Source organism: Glycine max, chromosome 17 (assembly GCF_000004515.6).
Source record: "Glycine max cultivar Williams 82 chromosome 17, Glycine_max_v4.0, whole genome shotgun sequence".
NCBI lineage: Eukaryota > Viridiplantae > Streptophyta > Magnoliopsida > Fabales > Fabaceae > Glycine > Glycine max.
In genome coordinates this window covers 26,758,849-26,771,286 of record NC_038253.2, presented here as the reverse complement: position 1 = coordinate 26,771,286, position 12,438 = coordinate 26,758,849, and the positions used below count along the sequence as shown (strand labels likewise).

General features: G+C 35.9%; 1 protein-coding gene across 2 annotated transcripts; it reads left to right on the top strand.

Moving 5' to 3' along the window:
* The first annotated feature begins 2,638 nt into the window (after positions 1–2,638).
* On the top strand, positions 2,639–11,933 carry LOC100794559 (transcription factor MYB3R-1). 2 transcript variants are annotated; one of them, XM_041010978.1, is made up of 12 exons: positions 2,639–2,879; positions 3,966–4,167; positions 4,859–4,913; positions 5,123–5,180; positions 5,608–5,702; positions 5,931–6,034; positions 7,955–8,083; positions 8,416–10,228; positions 10,350–10,681; positions 10,799–10,901; positions 10,992–11,225; positions 11,665–11,933. In XM_041010978.1, exons 2-12 carry the CDS (start codon positions 4,091–4,093, stop codon positions 11,782–11,784), a joined length of 3,120 nt encoding a protein of 1,039 aa, XP_040866912.1. In that variant the 5' UTR covers positions 2,639–2,879; positions 3,966–4,090; the 3' UTR covers positions 11,785–11,933. The 2 variants fall into 2 exon arrangements, with proteins under 2 accessions (XP_040866912.1, XP_040866911.1); XM_041010977.1 differs by having other exon boundaries at positions 3,962–4,167.
* The last annotated feature ends 505 nt before the right edge of the window (positions 11,934–12,438 follow it).

Below are 12,438 nucleotides of genomic sequence, written 5' to 3'. Positions count from 1 at the left end.
ACAATTGTGTTTTGGCCTTCCATGAAGAAAGATGCCCGTCAGTTCACCTCACAATGCCTTGTTTGCCAACTAACCAAATATGAGACCAAGAAGCCTACGGGATTGCTCGTACCTTTTCCCATTCTTGTCACCATTTGGGAAGATCTTTCCCTGGATTTCATTACTTGATTGCCCCTATCGCATGGGTTTTCTACCATTCTCGTCGTGGTTGATCGGTTCACTAAAGGCGCTCATTTCTGAGCCTAACAATACACATACACAACTCACAAAGTGGCTTTACTCTTCATGGATCTCATTTGTAAGCTCCACGACTTCCCTTGAAGCCTCATTTCTGACTGTGACTTGATATTTATCAGTCATTTCTGGTGAGAATTATTTCGTCTCTACAGAACTAAGCTGAGAATGAGCACCTCGTATCACCCAAAAACTGACGGCTAGACCGAGGTACTCAATCGTGTCCTTTAACAATATCTTCAGGCCTTTATCCACAATAAACCCACCCAGTGGCACTCTTTTCTTTCTTTAGCGGAATGGTCTTATAATACAGTTGTCCACTCTGCCATCGAAGTGTCGCCATTCAAAGCCACCTACAACAGGCCCCCTCCACCTATCCCAAGACACTCGGTCAATTCATCTCCGGTCGAGGCCGTGGATACATTACTAACAACTCGGGCCCAACTACATTTTGATCTTCTGCGTCGTCTCTCTAAGGCACAGTCTGACTCGCCTAATAAGGAAATGGAGGCAAAGAACCCTGATAGCATTGCATCATTTATTCAGTTCTATCTTGCTTCTCATATGACTTATTGTACTGCTCACATGACATTTTCACTGTGGTGACTTTGACAGCTGCAATGAATTAATCAAGATGCCTAGTACATGTGTGTAACTAGAGTCTTCAAACACGAATATTATGGAGTACCTGCTGGTGTTGAATGAGAGCTCTGTTGTTTTTCATATATGGAGTGCTCAAAACCTAAAATTAAGAAACAAAAGTTATATTTAAACACATAAGAAAACCCTTGCCATTTAACTTTTTTCTTAAAGCATATAGACGTCCTTAAAATCCCTAAAAATTGTGTCCATGAAGCCTTAGATACTCCAAGCCTCCATCATGATTGTCCTTGAACCTAGACCATTGAAATACTTTTATAGTCCCATTCCATTAGTGGGATCCATAGCCTACGGGTCTTTCCCAGGCCAGTAAAAGAACAAGGTTTCCAAGGACTGCCCTAAGCCTACAAATAGGTAGGACTTTCAATTACAATGTCTAGGTTGGGCAAGCTTGGATGCCCCTACTCCAATCAAGTTATTGGTCGGGATCGTGAAACTATTGTTGTTTGGTCATAAGGATAATAGTTCTTATCTGATTAGGTCAGGGGCGGCCGGCCCGGGGGTTACCCGTGATTGGTAATGGCATAACCAGAAAGAGGAGTAGGGGAGACAAGCTTATGCGCTGTGTAGCGCAGCCCATCTATTTCGGGTACAGGGACGACGAGGGGTTCCTGGAAAACATTCAAGAAACAATGTAATTGATTACACTCTTGATTTAATCGATTAAGTGTTCTTGATCACTTTTGGGAACACTTTCAAGAATGATGTAATCGATTACTATATCCTCGCAATCGATTAAACCAGAAACTCGAAAAACAATCATGATCTCAATTTGAGTTGTGTAATTGACTATGAATATATGATAATCGATTAAACTAGAGACATGATTTCTCTACAAGTTATCAAAGACTTATGTAATCGATTATACGCATGTGGTAATCGATTAAACCAATGAGTTATATAGCACATATGATTTTTCTTATTTTAGAAACTATTTTCCTATTTCTATATGATGATGCATGATGTGCACACAAATTGACTAAGGATAATAATAAGCAATACAAATTCCTCAATCTGGAGTTGGGTATGTAAAAGTTTAAACTCTTCTTAATCTCGATCTTCATGTTGCTCCCCCTATCTCTAACAGGAGGACCGTCAGACAATGCTTGTAAAGGCATGCGAGAGAAATCTTGACTGTTGCACATGGTGGAAGAAACCATGAGTTGATCAAAAGATGACCTCTGCCCTTGATATTTGACGACAAAGACATAGATAGTTGTTCCAAACCATGATAATCCCATATTGGTGAAAACTTTCATTAATAACAAGGAGGTACATAAGTTATTAGTGGGTATAGACAATTCTACGAGCATAGTGTTCTATGATTTCTTTAGGAATCTTAGAATCCTATAGTTAGAGTTGCTCCCCGTTCTTTGTGGCAAAACATTAATGTCATTCTTCACGGTGAAGGTGAGGAAGGTGACAACATCGAAGATGACAATAGGATCGACGGGGGATTGAGGAAAACTGTGGAGTGTCGTTGGAGGAGGTGGAGGCTTGCCAGAAGCGAGGGAACTTTGAGATGAAGGGATTGTCGGAGAGGAAGAGAAACGGAAAAATTTGATGCAAATGGTGCATAATAAAATAATACAGCTTAGATTGATCCAATGGTTCTGAATAAATGTGGTCCATGGTAAAATTGACCCTTATAATTATAAAAATATTCAGAAAATAACCTATTTTCTCGCATGACGACAAATGTAACATCTTTTATTCTTAAATTAATGGAACGAAACGAACCATAGCATTATGTTTGTTCGAGGCAACAACAATATCGCATCGCATAGGGTTTGAAACTTCGCGAGTCCGCCCGTTCACGTTTGAATAGATAGAAACGAAAGCACTCTAACGTTACCATTTCTCTGTCTCTCTTGTCTCTCTCTTAAGCATTTCTTCCATTTCTGAGCGTTGCAACAGTTCACTCTTCAAACCTTCTTCTTGGATCTGCAAATGCCTACCGCTTCGATCTTCGATCCTTCGCTAAGGTGAGTCTCCGCCTCGCTTTATTCGTTTCCTCTTTTTTCCGATTACTTCCGTTTGAATGTGTTTTATTTGTTCTTTTTCTTCTTCTTCTGGGTATTGTATAAATGGGCTTTAGATTCTTGAAACTTATTAGATGACAGAGAGAGGAGTAAGTAGAAACTTGGAACACTACTAATTTTGTTAACTAGTTCTTGGAAATGGGTTTATGGAAACTTTGAAAAAATAATTGGACTATCTAATCTGTTATAAAGATGTGGGGTATTGTAGGAAAATGAATTTGTGATTAGGAGTTTTTTAGAGTTCATTTTGCACGATTCTTTTCTTCTGTTTTCTGATTATTTCCGTTTGAATGTGTTTTATTTGTTCTTTTTTGTTTCTTGCGTGTATTGTTTTGAATGGACTTCGTCTCCGTTTGTGTATTGTTTGAGGACTTTCTGATTGAACCAGGGGAATCAAAGAGGGTTTGAGGATAGATTGTAAAAACCTAGAAAGAGAGTGAGAGAAAAAATGAAAAGAGAAAAGGGGAGAGAGAGAGAGAGAGAGAGAGAGAGAGAGAGAGAGAGAGAGAGAGAGAGAGAGAGAGAGAGAGAGAGAGAGGTGACTGGTGGTGATGGAGAGGTACAATTCCTGGAATTTGGTGTGAGGTTGGATTTGTTTTCACCTTCTTGGGTCAATTGTTCCCTTTTGGGTTTAAACTCTTGCACTGTTGGGACATATAAGGTAAATGTGGGTTGGATGGTTATGGGAGAAGGAAAGAAGGGAAAGGTTGTGGGTTCGATCCCCTCTGCTAACAAAAATTAACATTCTAACAAACTAACCTTTGCTGAAAAAAAAAAAACTCTTGCACTGTTTCTCTTTTCATAGTTGAGGTTGAAGTTTCTTTTGTTTTTAAAATTCTAAATTATGTGTTTGACAAAAAATTCAGTTAACTCAAATATCTAGTATAGTCCAAGTATTAGGACACCAATATCTAGTACAGTCCAAGTATTAGGACACCAGTATCTATTTATATATTTTTTTAATTTCTGAATTACTTTTTGGCTAGTTTATTTTGTAGAAGATATGTTCTGATTTTTCTCTTCAGTTAGTTTTGTGCAGTTTATTCCTGCGGCCCCTTGGAAAGGGATTATAATGATTTGGAGAACCAACTTTGAAGAGAGTTGCAATCCCGTGAGAATTGGGGTATGTGCTTTTATTTTTATGCCAACAACCTATGGACGGTGAGCAGAGCATGGCTGCTCCATCTCATGGGCAAGTTGATGGTGCTCAGAAAGTTAGAGCATTACATGGGTAATTTTGAAAAACCTGTCTCAAAATCTTACACTATTTTATAATACATTTGTTCTTTTGAGCTTAGGACACAACAAAAACTAGTAGGATTTGTCTAGATGAGGGAGTTTGGAGGGGAAGGAGAAAACTTTCATTTTGAATTGAGACTATTTTAATTGAGAGACTAATGACTATTATGCAGCCTTTCAACCATTCCTTTTGAGAGATTATTTTGATTGAAATTATTTTGTAATGTTTTAGGATTCTCTCGATAAGAAATAAAATAAATTATATTTCCCCTCCAATTATACCCTTGGCAATAAAAATTAGAGTGAGAGGTTATTATTGATGCTCCTTTTGTGTCTCTATCGCTATAAGGCAATTTTTGTCAATGATTGGTGCTTTTCAACCTTTTAACTGTTGACATGTTTATCTTTAGAGAGTTATATTCCTTCTAAAGGGATGTTTTGTGGGTAAGATTTATCAAAATGTTATTTTCTAGATTCAAAATTACTACATTATTTATCGACTGGGGTTTGAAATTGAAATACTTTCAAAATTCTAGTTTACCTTCATGCCTTTTTTATACTGTTCTTTCTGTTGAATTGAAAATGTTCAGTTAAGTTGGTAAAAACACTAGGTTATTTCTTCTTTGAGACACTAATGGTGAGGTTAAGTGAGTTTTTGCCAACCATAAAATATCTATTTGTAGGAGGACTACTGGCCCTACAAGGCGTTCTACAAAAGGGCAATGGACACCGGAGGAGGTAATTTTTTGGATAGTTTAATCTAATTAGTTTTTCTTAAGTTTGGAAATGGTTTACTTATGCTAGAAAATATGTAGCTAAGCTTATCCCTCTATAGCTTGGTTGGTAATGTTTTCCTTTCTTTTTCCTTTTAATTTTGAAGATTTTAAACTTTAATGATAATTATACATAAAATAAAAGTGTAAGTCATGTTATTTTTTGTCCTGCAGGATGATACCTTACGGAATGCTGTTGAGAGATTCAAAGGAAAAAATTGGAAAAAAATTGGTAATATATTGATTTCAATTTGTACTTTTCGATTGTACATATAATTATTCTTGACTCACTGCCACTAGCATCCAGTGTGTGCTTAAATCAATTTGGATGTCTCCAATACTTACTTTATATACCTGAAATGAGCTTTCTTCAATTAGACATTTGTTGAGTTGATTTAAATGAAATAAAAACCTATGTATTCTATGGGGAGGGATTCACTTTATTTTCCCTGGTCAGTTTCTAATATCAACTCTCTCCTAATCCCATAGTAGTTAATAGTGCCGCTATCGTGCATGATTGCGGAGGTGTGCCGCCGCTCTTGAAGGGTGCGTCGCGTCACACCTCAATGTCGCGGTGGTCACACTGATTTTTAGCTTATCCAAGTTTTTCATAATGTTTTTTGTTTGCCTGTCTAATTGCCAAATATACGTGTTTGTAGCTGAATGTTTCAAGGATAGAACTGATGTGCAATGCCTACATAGGTGGCAGAAAGTTTTAAATCCTGAACTTGTTAAAGGTCCATGGTCTAAAGAGGTATTCTCTTCTTTCCATTTCTTTTTGTGCTAATTTTATCTCTACATATTGAAGTTATTCTTTTTCCCTTTTCCTTCCTTTCTTAACCCTAAACGGATAATTATCAACATGGTATTGGAACCTATTTGATCATATTGTCTAGAATTCAATCATTGTTGCCTCCATTCTTATCAACTTTCTAGCTAGATATCTACTATTAACATGCTTGTTTAATCCAAATATAAACAGGAAGATGAAATAATTATTGAATTGGTGAAGAAACATGGGCCTAAAAAGTGGTCAACTATAGCACAACATTTACCTGGACGTATTGGTAAGCAATGTCGAGAAAGGTATTGGATTGGATTTCTACTAATTCTTTCCTGTATTCATTGGAGTATCTTTGTTCACAAATAATTTTTTCTCTTTAGATCATTTTATCCTCATTGTTAGAATATCTAGAAAATATCTCATTATATCGTTATTGTATCTTTTAAGAGAATTTTATGTATGTAACTAGTTGTTAAGTTTACATCATTGTCCTTTTCTCAATACCTACATTGTTGTACCACCAAATACTTTGGACCCCCTTGAATACTTGGATTTGCTCCTCATAAGCTGTGGGTTCTAATCTCTAGCAGCACCATTCCAACAAGCTCTTCAGGCTGATGTTCATTCCATCCACCCTGCCAATACCTTTTTAAAAATGTTTATCTCTGAGATGCTTTCAGCTCAGTAAGCGGCTTTAGCTTGTGGGGATAGTTTTTGAATATCTAGAAATATTTTCTTTAAGAGTCTAGTACTAATATAAAATTTTATTAATATATTTATCTTTGCTGATCAAAAAAAAAAATATAAAAGGTTTAGTGCTTTGATTTTGTGTATCACATATTATCTATCAATAATAATTCCAGTTTATCAACTTTAGCCATCGTCTATCATTTCTTTCTTCCCTAACCCTAAACTTATAATTCTCAACAAGCCTCATCCATAAATCATATTGGAGGATCTATCTTCTTGAGGTAATTTTAGAGGGATGAGGTTCATTTTCATTCAAAAGTCAAACAGAAAAACCAACAAGTTACAATTTCAGGAATCAAGGGAGATCATTTGAGTTTTAAGATGAAATTATTGGAGGAAGGTAATTGGAAATTACAAGTTAATGCTAACCTTATTTGTGATGAGATGTCTTAGAAGATTAGGAAGGTTGCTAGAGCAGTCTTGGGGCTTTTGGCTAAGATATAAGAAATCATGGTGATGGAATGAAAGTATTAAGGCAAGGTTAGAAACAAAAAATGCTAAAAAAATGGTCAAGGTATCAAATGCGAGAAATGAGATGAGTTATGGATGAAGCATGATATAAAGGTTTTAAAGAGTTTTACAAAGATCTTGATTAAGATATATAAGCTTGCCAAAAATAAAGAATGAAAAATGGGAGATTTGAATCAAGTGAGATGTATTAAGGAATAAGGATGAAGTAGGGAAAGTTTTGGTCACAAATCAAGATATAAAAAAGAGATCTAAGAGTTATTTTAATATTTTTATAAGCATTTTGATGATGGACTGGGATTGACTTTGTAATAGGGAAGGACTAGTAATGTAGGAGGACAAACAGAATTTGGCTTACCACCGTAGAATTCAGATTGGAGTGGTAAAATAGGTCCTTAAGAGGATGATGGATGGATAGTGGTGAAATGATTGGTCTAGATGGTATTCCTATTGAGGTTTGGAAGTGTGTAGGAATCTCGAGTTAAGAATATTTTAAGAATCTTGGATAAGACTACTATTGAGGTTTGGAAGTGTGTAGGAATCTCGAGTTAAGAATATTTTAAGAATCTTGGATAAGACTACTATTGTTCTTGATGCTCATTTTAATAATATAAATAATAGAGTATTTTATACTAAGGAATATTTTTCATAATTTGTTTCCTTATTTGATCAAGAGTTCAGTACTAATATAAAAGGGTTAATGCTTTGGTCTATAATATCTTTAGTATTGTCAAGTTGAGCCAGCCACCTTCTCTCTTTTCTTTGTCCCTAACCTAACCCAGCCCTAAACCAATAATTGTCAACAAGTCTCATTCATAATTCATGTTGGATGGAGTGTCTATCTTCTTGAAGTAATTTTGGAGGGTTGATGTTCATTCATTTGGTTTTTAACTGATCCGAATGACATTGTGGGATCTATGTAGCCAACCTCATCTATTGGGATATGTTATTGTTGTTATTGTTGATGTTCATTTTTACTAATATAATTTGTAAAATCTTGGTAGGTGGGTTAATCATCTTGATCCTACTATAAAAAAGGAAGCGTGGACTCAGGAAGAGGAGTTGGCTCTAATACATTATCATCAGAGTTTTGGGAACAAATGGGCCGAATTGTCGAAGGTCATTCCTGGAAGGTATCTACATATTAATTTATTTTTCTATTAAAGAGCGAACATGCTGTCAAGCCACTTCCATGTGGAGTTGTAATTCTATTTTATTAATGTTAAGGCTTTCACCAGGGATTTGGATCCCCAAAGTATTGTAGGTCATGAGAAAGACAATAAAAAATTTAAATTAAACTTTTTCAGTTAGTTCTTATCTTTTGTCTCTCCTAAAAGGATATCTGTAGTAACTGTTGAGGATCCAAATTATAGCATCGGTGTGCCTGTTTTTTTCAAGTACAATTTTAGTTCATTCTTAATCGTCTGTGTAAAGTTGTGACATACTTGTGCTTTTGTTGAAACAGGACAGACAATGCTATTAAAAATCACTGGAACAGTTCTGTCAAAAAGAAATTGGATTCTTATTTGGCATCAGGCCTGCTTACTCAGTTTGAATCTGTTCCTCATGCTGGAAATTTGAATCAACCAACAAGGTTGCAGTGTAGTAGAGATGATAATGGTCCCAAGTCGACTGAAGGAGAGGAAGTTTCAGATTGCAGCCAAGGTTCAGCTAATGCTGTTTACTTTCCATCTGCTACAGGTCCGAGCAGTGTTGACTTACAAACTGGAGAGGCATATAGGCCAAATGAAGAATGTAGTCTTGGAAAGGATCATAGTCCGAGTCGAGCTTGTTCAGAGCCATATTATGTATCAATTGATGATGTTACTATATGCATCCCAGAAATTGCTCACCAAGAGGCTTGCACTTCTCAATTCATTGAGCAACAGTCACATGAACCTGGAAATTCCATTTGTGGGGATTGCCAGTTCAATTTACATTCCTTACCCAATGTTTCATCAATGGTCTTGGGGCAGGAATCCTCGGAGTTGCAAAGAGATTTTATAGCTCCTTGTGAAATCTGTGACATGGTGAATGCTCCATTTCAGACTTCAGTGGAGTTAGGTGTTTCAACGTCCATGGGACCTGCATCTATGGATTCTCTAAAACCAGAGCACATGTTGATATCTGATGATGAATGCTGCAGAGTCCTGTTTTCAGACGCAATGAATGATGGGTGTTTCCCTCGTGTAGATTATAATAAACGTGATGATATAGTTGAATTTTCTGGATGCACTTCATTTTGTCAATCTTGTAATATCCAGATATCTGAAACTGGTGGAACCTCAACTTCACAGCTAACTTGTCCTCAGTGTTCTAATAATTATAAAGGAATTTCATCCTCCCAATCTGTCCCTCTAGTACTTTCTGCTAGTGATGATAGGTTGGGGCCTACTGCCAACGGCAATCAATTATTTGGGATGGAGGATCACCACTTTGTCTCCAGAGCATGTGCTAACTTCACTTATGTCAACAACATATCCAGTTCTTGTGTTGATGGGGTAGGTAGTGCAGTAATGGAAGAGCCACATGATATTCTGAAGGGTACTTCAAAATTGGTCCCTGTAAATAATTTTGGCTGTGGATCAGATGCTAAGCAAACTTGTAATCCAACAGCTGAAAAAACAAATGTGCATACAGAAAAGGAGGGCTCAGGATCTCTATGTTATGAACCTCCCCGCTTTCCAAGTTTGGATATTCCTTTCTTCAGTTGTGATCTTGTACAATCTGGGAGTGATATGCAGCAAGAGTTTAGTCCATTGGGTATCCGCCAGTTTATGATGTCATCTATGAACTGTCTTACTCCTTTTAGGTTGTGGGACTCACCCTCTTGTGATGATAGTCCAGATGCACTGTTAAAAAGTGCTGCTAAAACTTTTACTGGTACACCATCCATATTAAAGAAACGACCCCGAGATTTGTTGTCACCACTCTCAGATAAAAGAATGGATAAGAAACTTGAGACTGACATGGCATCATCTACGTTTACCAGAAACTTTTCCAGTTTGGTTGCTGCATTTGGTGACAATGAGACTCGAAAAGCAGATATGCCTTCATATTCATATCCATTGCAAAAACAGAACAGCAGGGCATCTGTTGATGATGATAATAAAGAAAATTGTGGACACACTTATAAATGGGAACAATTAATGAATTGTTCCCCAATTAAATCTGCAACTTTGGATGAAAAGAACTCTCAAAGAGATACTGTTGACGGCAATTCTCAGCATAATGTCAAGCAACGACCTCTTGATTCTAAAATGAAGACTACTGAGATTGTAAGTTCTTGGTACTCTTCTTCATCTTTTGTTGGTGTAATTAATTATTATGTGGAATTTAGAAATATTTACTCTTTTCATTGATAAATTACTTTTCGCTTTATTCTATTCTATTTATCAGGAGCAACAACAATCTGGAATTTTGGTCGAACATGATATGAATGACCTGTCACTGTCTTCTCCTGATCAAGTTGGTTTAAAATCAGATAGAGGTCTGGATTCAAGTGCTAAAATTACAAAAGGCTTGAACAAGTCCTTGGAAGCAGCTTCAAATCAGAGTGGCCATTTGAAATTATCTTCTAAAAATCCATGCCCAAGGGTTAATTCTTGTTCTCCTTGTGTTCGCGCTAAAGAGCATGAAGGACTTTCAGTTGCTGTTACTCGTGTTCAAGCTCCAGGGGACAATTCAGGGGAACAAACCAGAAAAGATGGTGGTTTTGAAACATGTAGCATGTAAAATTCTTTACATTTCTTGTTCTTCTTTTGCATTAATACTCTTGGAATTTTTTCGCATTTTCACAAGTTATTCTCTCACTGCAATTGACTGTCTGCTTGTTTGTTTGATGGTAGCTTTGGTGGAACACCTTTTGGAACACCTTCTGCGTGGAAATCCCCTTGGTTCTTCAACACTTTTCTATCTAGCCCCAGACTTGATACTGAAATTACAATTGAGGTACTGTAGGTTTTGTTTGATAACTACTTTCTTGGTCTTGTGCTAGGTTTCAGTTTTTCACTGTGCTAAAATCCGTGAACATGTTTACAGGATTTTGGGTATTTTATGAGTCCAGGTGATAGAAGCTATGATGCACTCGGATTGTTGAAACATATCAGTGAACAAACTGCTGCCACATATGCCAATGCTCAGGAGATTTTAGGAAATGAAACTCCCAAAGCATTACCAAAAGATGCATCTGAAAACGACAAGGATAAGGACCATGAAAATAATTATCCTGTCAATCAGTCTGGGAACCATTCTCAGTTGCCTTCAAATGCTTTGGTAAAGCTGGATTTAATGATCACCTTATGCATTATAGTTGGATATTTTAATTTTACATGACAAAAATCTATTTGAAAGAGTAAAAGACAGTTTTATATCTGTTAAAGTTGGAAGTGATTTTGTTGTGTCTCTCTCCTGTGATCATGCAAGAGACAATCCCTATCCGAATATTATGCATTTTCACTGAATTACATAGATGATTCCAGATAAATCGGTTTGAGAAAATGTTTTCTATTTTCACTTTCAGAAAATAGTGAATGTTGTTTTCTGTTTTTACTGTTCTCTATGCAAAATTTTGAAAATATGAACAAAGTGAAAAAAAAACCCGACATTTTTTGTTATTCAGAAAATGAAAATAGAGAACATTTTTCTCAAACTAAATGACTCTTCAATTTTTTCTTGTGGATTCTTATGGTTGAATGGAATTTTTTGTTTGCAGATAGAGCGACGCACACTTGACTTTAGTGAATGTGAAACACCAGGCAGAGATGAAAACAGCAAATCCTCAGCTATGAGCTTCTCAAGCCCTTCTTCGTATTTGATGAAAGGTTGTAGATGATTGTCTAATAAGGCTAAATAAAACCTGTTAGAGTTTGGTATCTTGAGTTATGAATATATGATGTGTATAGTATACCATTTTTATGAATAGATTTTTTGTATGAAGCACCTCAGCAATCAAAGCTGATTGAAATAAAAATGTTCCTTTCATTCGGTGATGCTTCTTAATAAAGGGAATTACAATTAGATGAAAAGATTTAGACTTCTGATCCAATAAGCTTGAATCCTAGCACCATTTTTGGGAAAGTTTTGAAAGAAAATGACTCTGAAGTCAGAAGAAGGGATCGACGGTAAAAAGCAAAGGTAAGTTGAAACCGAATAATAGGAAAAAAAAATACTATAATTTACTATCATTTTGGATTTAATATAATTTATATTTTTCCCAAAAAAAAATACTATAATACTATAATTTGCTCACTGGACGATTAGATACAACTTATTTAGTGGATTTGTAGTCAATTTATTTAGTGGTCTTCGAACCAAAACGCCCTTTTGTGTTTTTTATTATTTGAATCTTGATTTACACGTGTTCATAACTCCTGTTTATTTATAGTTTAAATATGATTTTGGCTTCGGCAATCTCTGAAGAATAAAAAATTAAATAGGAATTCATAATATTTAGAAATACTACATAGGTAAAAAAAAAAAAAACCTT

What these genes read in the sequence shown, in the direction of transcription:
- LOC100794559 (XM_041010978.1), top strand. Translation starts at nt 4,091, where the DNA reads ATGGACGGTGAGCAGAGCATGGCTGCTCCATCTCATGGGCAAGTTGAT. An exon ending in AAAGTTAGAGCATTACATGG is followed by an intron (nt 4,168 to 4,858) that starts GTAATTTTGAAA and finishes ATCTATTTGTAG; the next exon opens with GAGGACTACTGGCCCTACAA. An exon ending in GGCAATGGACACCGGAGGAG is followed by an intron (nt 4,914 to 5,122) that starts GTAATTTTTTGG and finishes TTTGTCCTGCAG; the next exon opens with GATGATACCTTACGGAATGC.